This window comes from Meles meles, chromosome 9 (assembly GCF_922984935.1).
Source record: "Meles meles chromosome 9, mMelMel3.1 paternal haplotype, whole genome shotgun sequence".
Classification (NCBI taxonomy): domain Eukaryota; kingdom Metazoa; phylum Chordata; class Mammalia; order Carnivora; family Mustelidae; genus Meles; species Meles meles.
Window position 1 is genome coordinate 73,498,687 of NC_060074.1, and position 20,422 is coordinate 73,519,108.

The window sequence follows — 20,422 nt, forward strand, 5'->3', positions numbered from 1 at the left end:
GCAGTCCTTTTTCTGTCTTAAATAGGCTTCAGAGCCTTTGGATCTTGGTGTCTTGTCTGCAGTCCTCTTTTTAGCTAATAGAACAGGTCTCCCTCACCTTCAGATGTTGCCATCTCAGTAAGGCTTTTCTTCTTCACAACCCTATTTATTCTAGCATGGGGGCAGAGGGAGAGAGAATCATAGGCGGGCTCCATGCCCCAGTGCAGAGCCTGACATGGGGCTTGATCTCATGACCCTAAGAACATGACCTGAGTCGAAATGCTGTCAGACACGAATTGACTGAGCCATCCTGATGCCTCTCCAACCCTATTTCAAATCGCAATGCTTCCTTTCTACTGGCCTTCCCAATCCTGGCACGTGTAAAGTTTGCTGTCTTCAAAAACGGATTTTGGGGCACCTGGGTGGCTCAGTCATTAAGTGTCTGCCTTTGGCTCAAGTCATGATCTCGGGGTCCTGAGATTGAGCCCCCCACATCACACTCCTTGCTCAGCAGGAAGCCTGCTTCTCTCTCTCCCACTCCCTCAGATTGTGTTCCCTCTCTTACTGTGTCTCTGTCAAATAAAAATTAAATCTTAAAAAAAACCCAGAGATTTCCACTGTGTCCTCTATTTTAAAAAATACCTAGCACATGGTAGGCGAACATGCACTGGTGTGAATAAACACAAATGTTTTCATGTCAACATATAGTATTTTCCTTGGTTGAGAGGTACTTGATATTGAAGAGAGAAAATAACTTCTTGATACACTTTTTAATCTCTGGAACCAGAAGTTTAGTATAAAATGCTTGTCGTATTTTCAGTGACTGAAAACATTTTGAAAATGTAAAATGCGTGAATATGTTAAGTGTGTTACTGTTATGGAAAATAACTAAATAAATGCAAATGAATTCCAAAGAACTTAACAGTAATATTCCTTTATTAGTACCAGCTTTTCAACTAAATTGGTTTTTGCCAGAGCTAAACAATTTAATATAAAAAAATGCCTTTTTTTGTTTATACAGTATTTATAAAAAAAAGTACATAGTGGTTAGTTTTACAACAATTTGCTTTTAGCCAGATATCATATAAATCTATGAATGTAACAAATTAGGTAAGAACAGTATAAATAAGAAGTTTTTGTAGTATTTACACTTACACAGAAACTAGCCCAAATGGTGTTCTAAGAAATTAGGTTTGCAGTTAAAGTGAAACTACTGATTCAGCATACTGATGACTTATTTTAATGCTTTTTAAAGTCTGTATTATTTTCTATACTAGTTTTGACTATAATTTTGCATAGAATTACTTATAAAGTATATTTTTGCATTTCACATCACAGTAGGAGCTTTTAGTATAACAGTACAAAAACAAAAACAAAACCAAAAAAACCCCCCCAAAACAACCCACTAGCTCAGAAAAGGTCAGATCTTCCCAAATCTAGTTTTTCTTCATATCTGGCTTCTTACTTTTGGGCACAAGGAATACATTGCCGTCTCTTGTCTGCTGCAGGGAGTACTCAGTAGGAGAGTAGGGTTTTCCATCTTCATCACGGAGCATGCTGAACACTTCGAGATATAAGGTGCTGAGTTGTTTTTTCAGTAGATGGAGGTTTTTGTCATTCTCCCCTTTTTCTTTGAGCAATTTTTCTTTTTCATCTTTTAAATGATCTAAATCTTGTTCCAGTTCCACTATATTTTCCAGTTTTCTTTTTCTGCAATTCTGAGCAGCCACTTTATTCTTACCCCTCCTGCGTATATCTCGAATTAATGCCAACTGAGCCTCATTGAATTGCTCCTTGGACATCATTTCATTGAAGTCATCAACAGGGAGGTTAATGATTTTTTCAACAGGGAATGGGATATGGAGAGCTTTTGCCCTTAGCTCATCTCTTGTGAGATGAGCCTCTAAGCGGCTCGAATGTTTGTCTTTTGTGAATGGGGTTTTCCGATGACCAGGGCTTACAGGCAATTCCTTCTTTGGCGTGTTTTCGCACTGAGCATCACGTGCAGGAGCGCTGTGCCCTGAAGATGGTGACAGGGGTTGGGCTGTATCTCCAGCAGACTGTACTGGCTGTGTTTTAGGACCATTCTGTTTAACACTTCCAGGAGCACTATCTATCTCTTCCATTTCCGAATCACTGAAGCCAAGTGGTGTGTCTCCATAGACAGAAGATTCCACCGAGTGTTCTGGTGATGCCATGCCAGGACTTGTGTTGAGTGAAATGCCAGAGTCAGAATCATTGAATTCTGTGCCTTCAGGCTGGTTCTGATTGAAGGCTTTACAGAGTGATAGATCAGAAACATCAATTGGCCCATTAAGAAGTTCAGAGAGAGACTGGCTTAATGTAGCAGAGGAGGGCACGCTGTTGCTACTACTGGGTTCTGCTATGAAAGCAGAATAAAATTCATCCCCAAAATCTGTGTTTATTGTAGCATCTGAATTTAATGAGTTCACGGTCAACTGGCTGGAATCTTCTGTGGAGAGGATGCTGCTGAAGGAATCCTCGAAAGCACTGAGAAAATGTGGACTACAGTTACCTACTTCTTTTTCCAGTGAGGGCACTGATGAGTAGAAATGGTAACTGTTGTCGATTTCTGTCATTTTGGTTTCTGGACTTGGAACCGTGCTAGTCTCCACCAGTTTGTCATTTTGAATATTAAGACACTGTGTGGAAAAGAAATTTTTACTAAATACAAATCAGGTTAAATATTTTAATAGCTGATAATCTGTATCTCATGGCAAATATTATTTATTTACTTTTTAAGGATTTTATTCTTAAGTAATCTCTGCCCCCAATATTGGGCTTGAATACACAACCCCATGATCCAAGATTCACACACTCCAGTGATGAGCCATCTAGGTGCCCGTGATGGCAAATATTTTTAATAGCAGATAATCTGCATCTGATGGTAAACTCTCTCCCCACCCCCGTTCTTTCCAGGCTCTTCTGTAATTCAGGTAATTCCCATTTCTGACAGATATTTATGTCTAAGCATACGTATTACTTTCAAAGTTCCTAGATCAGACTTCTGGTCTACAAAGATCAGCTCTTTCCTCAAGACATCCAGTACACTTTTATTAAGTGCACGGAAGTGGGCACGGACAGCCCTCATGACTAAATTTATTTAAGTAACCTCTACACCCAGCGTGGGGCTCAGACTCCCAACCCTGAAAGAGTCACATGCTCTATCAACTGGGCAGCCCTCTCACGATGATTTAAAAGCCCCCTCCAAGCCTTCCACTAAGTCGGTGACATGTAAATAACTGCAGTAATTAGTTTAAAGGTACTGAATATGAGTGTCTTTAGCGTCTACTGATAGCAGATCTTAGTTACCTGCAATTCTGGAATGGATAATAGCTCCTCCCAAACTTGCTCAATGTCCTGCTGCATATTGTCTAGATCAGCAATGACTGACTGAACGAGGAGAGTCTGGGGTGACTGAGCCTGATTAGGAGCAACGAAGACTGGAGTCTCCATTTGGCTGGGAATATCAGGAACAAGTGACTGAAACGCAGCTGAAGAAACCTAAAATTGACCAAGCGTGTATCTACGTGAGTCTGCGAGCAACACTGAAGAACATCACAACACCTTACACTGGACCTGGCTAACAGTTCTGCACTTCTCTAGTTAGAACCACTATGACCCCTGTTTCTACATAACGAAAACACGTCTTTTCTCCCCTGTCCAACTGACTCCAGATGGACTTATTTACTAGTTTTAACTGTTTTATGCTATGCATTTGAAGGTAAATTTCAAAATATGTAACAATCTTGAAGTTTTAACTTGTATCTCTTGGTAAAAATACCTAGTATAGGGCTTCAATCACACACACACTAAACTGTTAACTGAGCTAGTCTTGGTTTATTACCTGGTTTGCTTTTTACTCACCAAAATTTATTTCTAAGTACCTATAACCAATGGATTATTTGTTTCCATGGTTACGCAGATCCATGCTTCTGCAGGGGTAAGTGGTTTTGGTTTGGTATCATGCAGGTTTTTGGGGGTTTTTTTTTTTTTTTTTGCTTTTTTTTAAAATTGTGAAGTTAACTGTAGGCTAAGGTTTCTTCGACAAAATTTCCTCCTAAAATTTTTTTTTAAATGCAGTCACACTTATAGGACATACTAAATATAGTTGGGGAGCTTCAGTGTTAGCCAAATGCTATACCTCATTGTCATCGACAAACGGGAATGTCTCTGCCAAAAGCTGCATGCAGTCATCAAAGTACAAAGCGTCTGGTTTGGGAATGTCGGCAACCTAGATAAAAGGGAAGGACATCAAAGAAGAAAAAGACTGCTCAGTGTCAGACAATGTTTATAATACAGTTAACCAAACGCTTATCTTCTTTCAGAAATCAGTTTAGTATAGAGCACAGAATCAAACCAACAAGACCCTGGGTTCCAATCTTGGCTTCCCCAATTTCTTGAGTGCTCTGAGCTTCAACTGCTCATCTATAAACAAAACGCTAGCAATCTGTACTACTAGTTTTACTGCTGCTAGATCCTCACGTTCTGTTCCCACAGCTTACAAAGCATTGTCAATGTAACGTATGCCCTCGCACTCCTTACAACTCTGTGAGGGCAGTCAGTCAGGTGTTGAACTTGTCAGGAGGCTGAGGTTGGGAAGCTGACTTGATTTGGTCATGAAGACAGTAAAAAAGACAAAGCTGGAATGCAAATCCAGATGTTTTAATTCTTGGGCCAGTATGTCTTCCTTAAGCCCTGACACCTTCCCAAGAACTGAGTTTTTGGTACCTGGGAGTAGTTGGCAGAGCTGCTGGTTTCTGATGGGATGTGTTGCGCTGGCTGAATTGGGAGGAATTCACCTGTTTCTTCGTCTAGTTGTAACTGAGCAAAAAAGGCTTTCTCTTGCTCCTTTTGGAGTTGTTCTTGTCTTTCCTTTTCAAGTTTTTTCTGTTTTTCCAGCTCATGCTCCTTCCGTCGTTGACTAAAGTCAAATACTTCTCGACTTACCCCAAGATCTATATCTTGCCTCCAAAGTATGTCAATCAAATCCATGTCCTGTGTTTAAAAAAAAAAAAAAAAAAAAAAGACACCATGGTTAAGATGGTTTTTAAAATGGCAGGTACCATATAATGTACATTATGCCATTGTTGATGGTTGGGGGTAGGGAGATGACCATCTGAATGGGAACACAGATCCAATGTTCTGGAAGGGCACAGTTAATTCCATTCAATGAATCTATTCATTGAAAGAAACAACAACCTACAAACACAGCCATCCATTCTAACCACTTATTACTTGGATTATTAAAGACTGGATGATGGCAGAGGTCACTGAAGAGCAACGTGACATGCTACACATTGAAGTTCTTGAATTAAAAAGAAATCCCATACTTGTTTAATGGAATACAGAAATTACAGCAAGGACTCCAAGCCACTGGTTTCTTATGAGAAATGGAATCTGGAAAACATAATCAAATATGTGGAATTTTTTTCTAAACTCAGCAAATACCCATTTTACAGCTGGGGGGAAGGTGGGGAACGGGACCCTTGTTAAATGTCAATCTAGTGGCTGTGAAATTTCACCTTTTGGTATTTCCTACATGAAGTTATTTCCCCCCATCATTTCTTGCTATTCTTGTCCCCATGACTCATTTATTAAAACAATTTCCTCTTGACTTGAGTTTTAGCTCCTGAGGCGTGAAAAAATTAATAAAGAAAAATCCTAGCTAATGGTGATCTTGTGACCCATGGGTGAAGCAAGGGGCTGCCCTGAGAAAGAGGTAGTGCTCACTAGTTTCACTTCTGAGAAGTCACAAGCAGTCTTCTTAAGAAAATAACACAAAATGAAAAACAAAAAAACATGGCTCCAGGGAAGGATGGAAGTTACCAAAAGTTTTAAGATACGGGGAGAATCTTACAATGAGGGATGGTTATTTTGATTTCTGTAACAAAGCTAGGCCTTGGTTCCACGTCCAGACTTTCCTAACCACGTGTTAAAAGCAGTTTTTCTGATTTATACCTTTCGTTTTGGGAAAGCCTACACAGGTAGTAAATTTAAATCACTCTCCATCGGAGAAAGCCATCTATACTGAAAATAATATAATGAGATTGAGACCAGAAAAATCAAGACATGGGGGAAGGGAGTTGGGGCCGAAGGCAGGGTAGACACAGTGTGAACAACCAGCACCGACATTTTTGGTCCTGGTGATGGCAGGCTGCACTGAGTTGCCCCGTGTGTCTAGACTCTACTGTTTTCCGCCTCCAACGACAAAAATAACACGGTTATTGCTTCACTGAGCAGTCAGGCTATTTTTACCCGACAAAGGAGGTGCAGGCCACCCAGCCTAAACGCAGCACAGCGACATGGATAGCAGAGGCCATCGCTACAGACTTGGTGGGAGAATCCTAAACACCACGAAACCCTCCCTGCTCCTGGGGTTTATCATCCTTCTAGCCTCGAGCAGGGTTAAAAAGTGTTCCCCCCAAACAGCAGGTATAGTTAGAACAGCTGTAGCTCTTCAGAACTACAGCCAACGTCTGTCAAAGGCTTTCTACATGTCAGGCATCATTTGAAGCACTCTACATACAAACAAATCCACAAGACAACCATATGTAGACAACATTCTTATTTTACAGATGAAAATACCGAGGTTTAGAACAAAAGGGAGACTGCTAGAAAGTGTACAGGGATATGTCCTGGGCAGCCCCAAACTTGGACTTGTGCTGTCTTAAACCACAGGTTACACTAAAAAGTATAAAATCTGATCATTGACCAGTGGACAGGATATAAAATCCATTGTCTCACACACACACACTTTGCTTTAATATCTTGGTGGTGTGAAAAAGTGGCCAGTTTACAGAAGGCTGGATTGAGCACATCCCCTCAAGTCATCTTCCTGGCCATGACAAGAACACAGCAACCACAGAGCATTTATTCATATGTGGCTATCTCCTCAGGCAGCTCCCCACAAACAGTAAGCATGAAAATAAATTTCCAGGTTAAAAATGATGGGTCTCTATTTTAATGGACATGTTTTATCCAAAGGCAGAGAGAAAGCTACTTTAAAATTCTGATCTTGGGGCGCCTGGGTGGCTCAGTGGATTAAGCCTCTGCCTTAGGCTCTGGTCATGGTCTCAGGGTCCTGGGATCCAGCCCCGCATTGGGCTCTCTGCTCAGTGGGGAGCCTGTTTCTCCCTCTCTCTCTGCCTGCCTCTCTGCCTACTTGCGCATGCTCTCTCTCTCTGTCAAATAAAATCTTAAAAAAAAAAACCAAACAACTTTAAAATTCTGATCTGGTTAGGTCGTAGCTTCTCAATAGGTTCAGACCCAGCCAAGTATCCCAACCAGCTCGGAGAACTGGACTAAGGCACCAAGATACTGAGGTCTTCAGACTATTCACATCCACTAAAAGCCAGCGCTGAAAATGAAAAGAATGCACGATCACACAGTCTCAGCTGAACTCCAGTCCCTCTCAAAAACGGATGCGGACAGTGTGCTGAGCTCTTCAGAGCAATAGAAGACACACGCACACACGTGTCCCTGCAGCTGGGGTCACTCTGGCGCATCCCTCCCTCACTTCCCCAGAATGCCCAGGTGGGGACTTCTTGTTAAGCGATCCCAGGATCAAAAGGAACACCCAGTTTTGATTTGTTCCTGAAAGAACTGAAAGGACACTGAAGCAGTTTATGCTACAAATACCTGCTTACAAACCAGACTATTTCAGAGGATCCCCAAAACCCAGCTCTATGGGCTGAAAGAAAATTTCTACTGTAATTTACTCGAAAATGATCAGTAACGGTCACACCAAGAGTTGATACAACTCTATTCCTTCCTTTCCTTCTCCAGATGTGCTGTCTTGAGTGGGTTCAGACAGTTTAGCTCCACGTTCACGACCTAACTGTTCTATCCCACCCCTATCCCGCAGATGTTGGTGGATCAAGTGAGACGTGAAAGAAATCGCTCTATACATGTAAAGTCCATGCGAATGTTGCTGTGCATGCTGGCAGCGATGGTTCTAGTACTCGCTGTCACAGGAGCAAGATCGAACTCGAGGCAAATGGATGATCATGAAGCTGTGGGCCTAAGTGTAGTAGGAACCTGCGACAACCTTCAGTGAGGAAGCTACTTGGTTCCTCCTCAGGGAGGGTCTGAAACGGACTCATGGGCTTGTGCAACATGCATTGAAAACAAAAACACATAACACACACTTTTGTGTTTATTTTCATGTACACACCCACCCATACCCACTCGACCGTCAAGACTACCTATCAATGCATAGCTCAACTGATTCAATTTTTAAACATTTCCCTAACATGCTCAGAAAAGGACACCTTGATGGATCTTTATCAACACACAGGAAAAACAGATCACGAAGCATCACCTGGCCCAGCTCTCGAACATCCTGTTCCCGGGAAGGCAGACCCCTATGGCCCGAGCGTACTGTCTCCACCCGGAATGCCACCAAAAGAGGTTTCAAGTGACAACATCTACTTGTTCTTAATGCAGACTGGGCAGCCTTCAGTGAGATCACAGTGGGCCCCAAACAGGTTTCAAAGTGTCCTCAGAGTTCTCCTTCTGTGTTTTAAAGTTTATTTTGATGTAGTATTTATTGTTGCTATGAAAAGTCTCTAAAAGAAACCTTCTGCTTAAAAATAAAAGCATGGGTAGTCTTAACCACCTCGAATTCCTTAAAGCAGATGTTCTGATCAAATTTATAATGAAGCAACAATGGGTTTCCTGTCCTGGCCTTCATGTATTATCCTCTGTGTTACTCACATTTCCACATCATTTTCAAAAGAACACGCCTTCGGGGATATGATATTGTTTGAAATCCTCAAAGCTCTATGTTGAAAATGAGAACTGTGTCCACCCAAGACTTGCCGCTGGGGAGCCCCATGGCCTCAGGACTGTTCTGTGCTACCCTCACGGGCAGGGAGCACTTCCTGCAAGGAGCCCCATGACTGGGCACATGACTTCTTCCAAAAATGACCCATCCCTAGACACGCGCTACATCTGAGCGGAAGGCGTCTGGGCGGAGCCCATCAACAAACAAGAACAGGACACCGGACAGTGGGGAAGGGAAATGCCAAAGGAAAAGCTAAAACTGCTCTAAGGCACATAAATCCCAGGCCCTGAGAAAGAAGAGCGTCTTATCCCCTCCCAAGCCCCTGAAGAGGAAGGCCACTCCACTAAATGGTAGCTCAGTAGAGTCTGGGGAAGGAGCGGAAAGCAGGGGGACAGTTCCCACAGCATTCCAACAGGTATTCCTCAGGACTAGGGAAAGAGCTGGCTGTGAGCCTTTACATGCCATATGGAGCCGCTAGGCATCTTGAATTTTTTTGTTGTTGTCCTTTAGTGATTCCTGAGTGTGTTGCAAATTATGCTGCTAGCTTGGCTTACACAAAAGATGACAATTTAATAAGAAACATAAATGTTTGACAATTCTCATTAAATCACCATCTGGTCCAAAGGAATTCTTCATATTTAAAATGTATATATCATGATTTGCCATCCGTGTAATCTATTATACGTTTTCTGGGGAATCTGAAGTTGGATTATTAACTCGTACCACTTTGAAACAAACATCTCTGTTCCAGGATAAAGAAAGGAGAAAGGCCTTGAACAAGTCAGCATTTTTCATACTCGGATGATCCAAATAATTAGAAAAGATAAGGCAAGATAGCACCATCTCCTCTTAAGAAAAATCTGTAATCTGAGGCTCTGGGAAAATATCTGAAATGAAAAATAAAATGGCTTCTATAATATATTCACACATGTAAACGAGACTTGCACCTCCCAACCCATTGCCCTCCCCTCCCTCTCCCATCCTTTATTTTGTCTTGAGGATGGGAAGGCGGTGGGAAGTTTGCTTCTAAAAACAAATTTCACTAATCAACTTAAAAAATTAACTCCACAGAGTATGAAGCTTGTGAAAAGAACATGAAAACTCACTTTCTATTTACTGTGTAAGCATGAAACCATGTCTCCAGCTACTCCTAAAAATCACGTATTTCCATTAAGAAAGTAGTAAAGGAGGCTTTTATTTTTTTTTTAAAGATTTTATTTACTTATTTGACAGAGATCACCAGTAGGCAGAGAGGCAGGCAGAGAGAGAGGGGGAAGCAGGCTTCCCACTGAGCAGAGAGCTGGATGCGGGGCTGGATCCCAGGACCCTGAGATCATGACCCGAGCTGAAGGCAGAGGCTTTAAAACCCACTGGGCCACCCAGGCACCCCAGTAAATGAGGCTTTTAAAGTCTATTCTCCTTGAGATCTCTCCTTCATCCAAATATTAATTACTGGCATTCAGAGTCCAAGATATTTTTCAGTAATTGTTTTCCCCATCCATGTCAGTCTTTAGATTATGCCCAGGTGGTTGTATTATTCACCTGAAAATGAAATCTGGGTTAATATTTTTTTTTTAAAGATTTTATTTATTTATTTGACAGAGAGAGATCACAAGTAGGCAGAGAGGCAAGCAGAGAGAGTGAGAGGGAAGCAGGCTCCCTGCCGAGCAGAGAGCCCAATGCGGGACTCGATCCCAGGACCCTGAGATCATGACCTGAGCTGAAGGCAGTGGCCTAAACCACTGAGCCACCCAGGCGCCCCTGGGTTAATATTTTTTTGACAGAAGATGCTCAAATATTTTTTATCAAAACCAGATGGAACATGAGTCCTATCCTGCCGTCCGACATGAAGAGCCAAGTGGGCTACAACACAACCAAAGGCCTGCTCGAATTCTGAAGAAATGGTAACAACAAATCTCTCCTTGACTCACAAGTCACAGTCCTTAATAAATCAAGTAAAATGATAGGGGTGCCTGGGTGGCTCAATCGTCGGGCATCTGCCTTTGGCTCAGGTCATGATCCCAGGGTCCTGGGAATGAGCCCCACATCGGGCTCCCTGCTCAGCGGGGAGCCTGTTTCTTTCTCTCCCACTCCCCCTGCTTGTGTTCTCTTTCTTGCTGTCTCTGTCAAATAAATAAAAAAAATCTTGAAAAAAAAATAAAATGACAACAGCTGGTGTAGTTTTAAAATATTTTTCACTGATGACTATTATATTTCATAAATAATTATCTGCCCATTTACTTCTTTTAGCTTCTCTCCCACTGCTTCATTACAAGAAGATACACAACAGGGACACTTGGGTGGCTCAGCTGGTTAAGCCTCTGCCTTTGGCTCAGATTGTGATCCCAGGGTTCTGGGATTGAGTCCTACACTGGGCTCCCTGCTCAGCGGGGAGCCTGCTTCTCCCTCTGCCTGCCGCTCCCCCACCTCGCTCTCACAAATAATTAAATTAATTTAAAAAAAAAGGTAGAAGATACACAACACAATGCCAATTGTTTTTTCAGTGAGCATTCTAGAGAAGGCAGATGACAGGTTATTCTTTCACTGTTGGTTCTACTGGACTGATGGGCTAACGTTTAAATATATTGGCTACAGTAACTGTGAAGTAGGTAAGAGTCACAGAGAGAGAGAGAGAGAGAGAGAGAGAGAGAGTGTGAGTGTGTGTGTGTGTATACTCATACGTAAACCACAGAATGTTAGGTGTGGAAGGGGCCTTTCAGTCTAGGCCAAGTACAGATGTCACTTCTGTGTAACTACAGCTCCATTTTTAAATATAACTGGCCTAACAGAAAGTTCTATGTCTGCAGAGGCTCCTAGTAAGTAGTAATAGTTACCACTAGTCCAAGTTTTCCTTCTAGAGAAATCTTATGGAGCATTATTTCCCCAATCTTCAACAACCAGCGATTTCTAACAATAAAAATTCTTGCACATATACCAAGAGATGAATTATTCGACAAGTTAAAACCCAAGATCACGAGTTTGCTCTTCCCTGGGGACTAGAACCATCCTTCCCACCTTTCTGTCTCGCAACTAGAAAACGGTCCAGTTTCCTGAGTCCAGCGTGTTACTACGCACAGACATTTTCATGGGCTGCTTCCTGTTCACAAACAAGTTTCTCAGCAATGACTCAGTCTAAGAAATATGATCCAGCCGGTTTACTGGAACTCTCACCCATTATGCTTGTCTGCAAGCTGCAAACACAATACAAAGATAAAGCAAAACCGGACAGTGAACAGAATAGGAAGTTGGACTGCTGGTTTGCTCAGGAGGCATGTACGTGTTTAGCCAAAAAGAAGTCAGAAAGGACACTGCATTTCCAAAAGGGTCGGTGAGCCCACCTGCTGCAAAAAGTGCACGGATCCAACTCTTCCACGAGGAGTTTCACACCTGTGTCCCAACAGACTTCTTCCTGGGTATTTGGGTGGATGTGGCTGCCAGGCCTGGGAGGGCTTCTGGGACAGCTTACCCTGAGTTTGCCAGGAGAATGGCTTGGTTTGATAAGCAAACTTGATGATACATTTTTCTAATCTCTTTTGTTTTATTTATTTATTTGACAGAGTTCACAAGTAGGCAGAGAGGCAGGCAGAGAGAGGGAGAAGCAGGCTCCCCACTGAGCAGCGAGCCTTATGCGGGGCTCCATCCCAGGACCCTGGGACCATGAGCCAAAGGCAGAGGTTTAACCCGCTGAGCCACCCCGGCGCCCCTCTTTTGCATTTTTTTTTTTTAACAAGCCACATATATACATTCAGTTCTGGACACTGACCTCCATACATGAGAGGAACTCTGAGTAGGTCTTCCATCACTATTCGAATGATTCTACTGGGGGGACACCTGGGTGGCTCACGTGGTTAAGCGGCTGGCTGTCTTCCACTCAGGTCATGATCCCAGGGTCCCGGGACCGAGTCCTGCGTCTGCTTCTCCCTCTGCCTGCTGCACCCCTGCTTATGCTTTCTCTCCCCCTCTCTCTAACCAATGAAAAGAATCTTTAAAAACAACAACTACTACTGGGAAATACACACCTAACACACATATACACACACACAGAATGCCCCAGAAGAATCTTCAGAAGCACTGGATCTAAACCCTCTACCTGCCTTACTGAAATTCACCAGATGTGAACACACCACATGGCTCACGCATCCACGCTGAGGTCCAACAGCGCTGCCTGCCCATCCTGGTGTGCCTTCCTCCTACAGGGTGGCCGCCAGGAGGAAGAGCAGTGCTCTAGCACAACTCAACGGCTGGGCTCTTTACAGCCATTTCTGCTACTTCTAAACACCCTGTGTGATCCTTCACCCTCTTTGGGTCCTGCTTTTTTTTTTTTTTTTTTTTTAAAGATTTTACTTACTCATTTGTCAGAGAGAGAGAGAGAGAGAGAGAACAAGCAGGGGGAGTGGCAGGCGGAGGGAGAGGCGGGCTCCCTGCTATGCAGGGAGCCTGATGCAGGGCTCAATCCCAGGACCCTGGATCAAGACCTAAGCTGAAAGCAGATGCTTAACCATCTGAGCCACCCAGGCGCCCCAGAGTCATGCATTTGTAAAAAGAAATTATTTATTTTAAGCTTAAAGCTCCTTTTCAGATTTAAGAAGAAAGAATCATAAAAAAAAATAAAAAAAATAATAATAAAAAAAAAGAAGAAAGAATCATGGGAGTCACCCAGGCTTGGAGGCTGAGTTAAGCACTATGTGGTAGGTGACGGCCACTAGCCAAAGACCTTGTTTGCCAGGGCGGGGGGTGCGTGCTGAATATAAAATACAGACACACAAAATGCGGTAATACATAGAAACTACCTAAAACACTAAGTTGGTTTTTTTTTTTAAACTGTAGATTTGTTAAAATACATTCTAAGGGGTCTGTTTTTTAGCTTTTTTTTTTTTTTCTTGCATGCTGTCTTCTGAATATGAAGTTATTTCCTGAAATAATGCACTGCAGATGGCTAAAACCTCATTTTACTGGGATGGTGGTAGTTATAATACGGGGGGTGGGTCCAGAGCACAAGACTCGTGCCTGTAACTACCGTACACGGATCATCACTCCGCCTCCCCATCTAACACGTGTGTACAGAGCACCTCTCAGAGGCCAGCAACTGTGCAAGGTGCCCGGGGGACAGGAAATAAAGAGTCTCTGATTGGGACGCCTGGGTGGCTCAGTGGGTTAAAGCTTCTGCCTTCAGCTCAGGTCATGATCCCGGGGTCCTGGGGTCCTGGAATCGAGCCCCGCATTGGGCTCTCTGCTCCGCAGGGAGCCTGCTTCCTCCTCTCTCTCTGCCTGCCTCTCTGCCTAATTGTGATTTCTCTCTGTCAAATTTATAAAATATTAAAAAAAAAAAAGAGTCTCTGATCTTAGTTCGGACACGCTGAGCCGCACACAGGAGCCAAGGCAGCATGAAGGCAAGTATCACTAAGCCACACACAGACAGACTTCACCGAGGTCACAACCAACAGAGTCACAACTGTGTGGACGTGAATGTCCCACTCGATAAACAAGGGTTAACGCTTGGTCTGCAAAGGTCTACTCCAAGCAAAGGAGGTAATGGAGGTGGAGAGAACAGAGAAGGATGAACACATCACCACTCCACTCACTTTAGGCATTCCTGGTCTCCCCTCTTGGTGGGGGTAGTGTGTGCCCCCCCACTCTACCCACAGGGGCGTGGCTTCCCCCAACACAGGGACAATTCTCTGATGCAGAGACTTCCTCCCCACACGCGGACTTCTCCGTCAGCGTGACTAGGGTCAGTTGAGCTGGGCATTACTGCTCATGCCACATGGTCAGGGAATGCTACAACTGGAAGGGACCACAGGGCTCACACAGACGCCCCGTTCATTTTTCAAACAGGGAAACAGGCCCGAGGATGAAATGACTTGCCCCAAGGTCAGAGGTCAAGGATTCCCAAACTACCAACCTCTCTACTCTGCAACTCTTCCAAGTTATTTGGCAGAGGGGAAGAGATACATTGATACATTTTCACTCCAACCTAATTTTTAAATGACTCTCTCTTGCTCTAACTTGCCAGCCTGTGGGCTCCTATTACAGCTGGCCTTTGCCAGGCACTCATGGGCTATTTGCGGGCAAGATCTCATTCTGGCTTCCCCGCAGTGCCCCAGGGAGCTGGTTTATCTTCATTTAGGGATGAACACACTTGCGCTTTGGGCACCAAGGAACCCTGCCCCAAATCACATGTTTGGCAAGTGGCAGAGCCAGGACTCCAACTCAGAACAGACTCTGGGCCTGCCCGGCTCTTCCCAAGCTGTGGGGCCACTCCCTGGCATTCACACCCCAACAGGACACGGTCTGGAAACCGCTTTAGCCCCAGTGCCCCCTCCCCAGGCAGGCCAGGAAGACTTGGAAGCTGTCCCTCTTCACACTCGGACCTGCTGCCCTGATGACTGCTGGCAAATCAGGTCGACTTAGCTGTACCAGGAGACATCCACATTTCAGTCTACCTTCCCATAAAGACAGTAGTTACCCCATACTTCCTTATGTCTTCTCTGGGCTCTCTTACAATGCTCTGATTCAACTGTGAACGACTTTAGGGCATGACAGTGTCTTTTTAAAATAGATAACACATGTGTATGTGGTACATACACATGCATTAAAAGATGCAAAAGTAATCACCTAATTACCTTCCCCAAGGCAACTGCTGGCATCAATTTTTTATGACTTCTTAGGAAGATAGTCTATTAAATACACACAATAGTGTATTATCATTGTGCTCCCCACTTTCTAATGTATTTTGGAGACAGTTCTAAATCAGGGCATAGAGATGTTCTAGTATTATTATTATTTTTTAAGATTTTATTTTATTTTTATTTTTTTAAAGAATTTATTTATTTATTTGACAGAGAGAGAGATCACAAGTAGGCAGAGAGGCAGGCAGAGAGAGAGGAGAAAGCAGGCTCCCCGTGGAGCAGAGAGCCCGATGCGGGGCTCCATCCCAGGACCCTGAGATCATGACCTGAGCTGAAGGCAGCGGCTTAATCCACTGAGCCACCCAGGCGCCCCAAGATTTTATTTTTAAGTAATCTCTACACCCAACATGCAGCTTGAACTTACCACCCTGAGATCAAGCCACACACTTCACCGATGAAGCCAGTCAGACTCCTGGTTCCATTATTTTTAATGGCTGAGCAGTATTTCACCATAAAGATGCACTAGAATAATGTATTATTTCATAACATAACCATTTCATTAGTCCCTCATTGGGGTTTTAAGTGATTTTTGGATCTTTTACTATGACAAATAACACTATAATGAATATCCTTATACAGAAATCATTCCAAAAAAGTGTGTGAAGACATCCGTGGAATACAGAATTATCAGTGGAACTGCTGGGTCAAACAGTATAGCTGACCCTTGAACGACGTGGAAGTCAGTGGCACCAACCTTCCCACAGTCAAAAACCCACGTGTAACTTTTGACCAGAAGCCTCACCAGTAACAAACAGTAGATTAACACAGGTTTTGTATGTTCTATGCATTATGTATTATATTCTTACAATAAAGTAAGCTAGAGAAAAGAAAAACGTTATTAAGAAAAATCAGAAGAAGGAGAAAATACATGTAGCCAAAACCATCTGTGTATAAGCGGACCTGGCCAGCACAGCTCAAACCTGTGTTCAAGGGCTAACTGCACCGGCACCTGTCATGAGGTTAGACACTGCCGGACAGCTCTGCGCAGCAGCTGTGCCTTTTACACTCCCCCCAACACTGTGGGGTGCCCATCTCCCAGTCATGTGTCCCGCTTACCCTGTATGGTATTGGCATGTGGTACCCACACGATAAACGCGTATTAATCGTACAAGGTCTCCTATGTTAACTCCAGAACCATTTCAAAACCAGCCCCTCCTTCTACCTTTTAATAATGAAATTAAGGCTAACAGTGAGATAAACATCACAGTCGGCTGGCCAGCAAGCAGATCTTCTCTAACCACCAGTCTAGGTCCAGCTTGCTCCTGCCAACTTAACCTTGGTTGTTGCCTTTGGAGCTAGCGGAACATTTGTAGCAGCAAGGGACGGAGAGGCAGCGGTACACACAGGTAAGTCAGAGGCTGGGCAAGGCCTCAATAGCACAAATACTACAGCAGGTCAGGCAGAACCAGAAACCTCTGCCTTTCTCACAGACAAGGCAAATATCAAAAAAAAAAAAGCAAGTCCAGCCTAGTTGCCCCTCTCCCAAGTTCTTAAAGACCAGGAGAAAGCATACTTTCTCGGAATGAATCTCTCAGGAACAGAGGTTTCTTGGTCATTAAATTACTTTAGAGTACACACAGACTAAGGACAGCTGGCTGTGATCTTGGGAGACCACAGTCCAAACCCCAGGTTTATAAATGAGGTTCCTGAGGCCATGAGAGGCTAAATGAGTAACTGTCCCTAAGTCTCATATGATGAAGCAGAACCAAGGAGGGGTCATATGGTCAACCTAACACAAATTAGATTTTAAGGGGGACTTTCTACTGCAACATCTATTACTTAGGACACAAGAAATATTGGGAATTACTCTGAAAACAGACCTTCACAAAACTGTTGTGTGGCACTGACCCCTGAAGCCAAATTAATGGCCTATAAAACCCTGTTATTTGACCAATGTCTAACATGCATTTTTCCATGCAGGACTTTCCTTCCCCCACTCCCTAGCTCTAAATAGCTTCCTGAAGACTGCCCCTGCTCAACACAACAGAGGTAAGCCGCTTCAGGCAGAGCTTCAGGCAGATCGTCTCTGCTACCACAACAAAAGCAACTCAGGATCAACGTGGACAGCGGGGACAGTGTCCCAAATCCCCAAATCCCAGAGATAAGGCCATGTACCCACTAAATGCACATTCCAAACTTGATGGAATCATCAAGCGTTCACTGAGACCAAGTGTAGTCCAAGAGTTAGTTCTACACTGTGTAGGAGAAAGAAAGCCATTGAAGACAGCAGCCCATAACACAGTGCTTTAAGATCAGAAAACTCTTTCACAAACATTCTTTTTTTTTTAAGTCAAAGAGGGAGAGTGCAAGCGAGCACATGTGCACACCAGCGAGGGGCAGAAGGGTAGGGAAAGGGAGACGGAGAATCTTACGCAGACTATGCCCAAGGCGGAGCCCACCTCGGGGCTCCCGATCTCACAGCCCTGAGATCATGACTGGAGCCAAAATCAAGAGTCAGAGAGACTCCCCAACTGAGTCTCCCAGGCACCCCTCACGTGCATTCTTATGTCGTTTAATCCTCACGCTACTCTGTGAAGATCAGCGGGATAAAGAAACTGAGGTTGAGAAGGGCTGCGTGTCAAAGGCTGCATACTTGTCACCTGCATTTTAGGCAGAAGCAGCCTCCTCGAATCTGATGGACATGCTCATAAATCAAATCACCACCTGGTAAATCATAATGCCTGCCTTCCTTCTTCCACGCCTCAAAATACAAATAAAATTCAGGTTTGCTCTAAGGGTGTTCCTTGTAGTTTGTGGTGGCTTCTTTCTTTCAATCAGTTTTGCTACCCTTGTAAAACAATACCATAAAACAGGCCTAGACTTTTATCAAATGACCTAAGACAACCTACCTAAAGAATAAACGCATGAAGTCAAGCTCTTAGCCTTTTTCTCAAAGACAAAAGCTGTGGTCTGGTTTAAAATCCTCTGGCTTTGGGAACAGGACTTCTTAAAGTATTAAAGCCAGATGTGTGGAGGTTCCCAAAGTAAATGTTCCACAAAGCATGGGAATTATTTTTACCTTATTATTATTCCCCCATGACTATACAGCCCAACAAAAACACATGTCAAACCCGGAATCGACCATCCAATCCACTAGTAGGCAAAGCAAAAAAATTATTTTTCCTTACCACTGAAAATAATTTCTTCTGAAAGGCCTTTTCTTCAGTCTGGAGCTGGGGAAGTTTAAGTTCTTTGCAGCCATTTCCAAGGCCAACCAAACCACAGACCCAAGGCCGTAGGCTATCAAGAACACTGGTTTCCAGTCCCCGTCTAGTCTTGCCATTTAACCGTTATGCTTTAGCCTCGGGTTCTTCCTCTGCCAAAGGACAAGGCTGGGTTAGGTAACTCCTAAGATCCCTTCCTCTAAATACCTCTGACCATATGATGTCCAAAATGTAAGTGTGAAATCTAATTTTGAATTTTAAGACAAGCTAATTTTGGCTACCTAAATAGATGCTCTAAAGCAGTACTGTCCAACAGAAAAATAATGCAAGCCACCTGTATCATTTAAAAATTCTGGGGGCACCTGGGTGGCTCAGTGGGTTAAGCCTCTGCCTTCAGCTCAGGTCATGATCTCAGGGTCCTGGGATGGAGGCCCGCATCGGGCTCTCTGCTCAGCAGGTAGCCTGCTTCTCTCTCTCTCTCTGCCTGCCTCTCTGCCTACTTGTGATCTGTCTCTGTCAAATAAATAAATAAAATCTTATTTAAAAAAATAAAAATTTTTAGTAGCCTTAGTGAAAAGACCAAAAAAAGGTGAATTTTAACAATATATTTAATCCAATAAATAAAAAAATCATTTTAACACATAACCAAAAATTTTAAATTATCAATGAGGTATCAGAAGTGGATACTTCTGATGAGGACACTCAATATCCACTACAGCAAATCTCATGGTCATGATCACATCAAGTGTAGTGTACTCCCAGAATAAAATTAACAAAAAACCTTAACACCGTTTCTGGTTTTAAATTTTTTTTTTTTAGTTTTTAAGTTTAAATTAAAATTCACTGAAATTAAAAATTCAGTCTCTCAGTTGCATTAGTACCATTTCAAGGGCTCAGAAATGACAAGTTGGTTAATGATGGGGCACAGCTCGGAGGGAGCTTACAAAGTCAGGCCTCCACACTCCTACGGGAGAAATTCTAGTGAGCCAAACTCTTCTGTTTTGCAAATTTCTTCCTGAGGATACAATGGGAGCATTAAGTCCTCCAAACTTCACTAGGTAGTATTTATGCCGCTAGCAATTATTTGTAAAAAGCTACTACAGTGACCTGCAAGCGTGAGTGTGACTCTGAATGCCTAACGGGGCTCTTAATGACTGAGGGGACCTTGACAGTCCCTCAGCACTTGTCTAGTCCAGATGATACACAATTACCAGACTATTGCAAAAGTCATGGGAAGAATGGGGGAGAAACAGGGGGCTTAGGTGATGGGGAAGCACTATCTGTTCCAACTAAGGATATGAATTAAGCTGAGCTGGGAAACTATTTCAGCTACTTTCAGATGCATAAGTTTGAGGACGCACAATACCCACTGTTGTTGCCAACCGCCAGGCAGCAATCTGGACCTCTTACAGAAAAACTGTAATTGGTGCAAATATCCTATATCATGCTCTTAAGATCTGTCCAGAAATCTCTTATTTTCCTTAATGTAAATCTTTTCAATTAACTTGTCAAATAAGTATGTAAGGACAAGGGTTACCTGGTGAGCCTTCACATTAAGATTTGAGAATGAAAGATCACTGTGCCATAGGATTCCAAATCCAGATAAAGAGAGGTATGACGCAATCGAAGTAATACTAATGATTATGCCTACCATTTACTGTGCCCTTTCCATGTGCTCGACATTTTTGCAGTAATGTGTCTATTGTGTCTATTAACTCATTTACTCACACCGAGCTGCAAGGTCGCAGTATAATAATCATCCCCTTTTGGAGCAAGGAAAC

At 43.3% G+C, this 20,422-nt stretch overlaps 1 protein-coding gene across 7 annotated transcripts in view; it reads right to left on the bottom strand.

Annotated features, from left to right (window-relative positions):
* Positions 1 to 897: 897 nt before the first annotated feature.
* The window catches only part of NFE2L2 (NFE2 like bZIP transcription factor 2), a 34,711-nt gene continuing 15,186 nt past the window's right edge, over positions 898 to 20,422 (bottom strand). For 6 of the 7 annotated variants that reach the window (XM_046018346.1, XM_046018342.1, XM_046018341.1 and 3 more), the window contains 4 exons: positions 4,732 to 4,998; positions 4,145 to 4,234; positions 3,313 to 3,504; positions 898 to 2,642 (listed from right to left, as the gene is read on the bottom strand). In XM_046018346.1, coding sequence (XP_045874302.1) covers positions 1,416 to 2,642; positions 3,313 to 3,504; positions 4,145 to 4,234; positions 4,732 to 4,995 — 1,773 coding nt within the window. In that variant the 5' untranslated portion in view covers positions 4,996 to 4,998 and the 3' untranslated portion in view covers positions 898 to 1,415. Of the gene's footprint in view, positions 2,643 to 3,312; positions 3,505 to 4,144; positions 4,235 to 4,731; positions 4,999 to 18,605; positions 18,794 to 20,422 lie in introns of all 7 variants that reach the window. The other variant, XM_046018345.1, reaches the window with a different exon arrangement.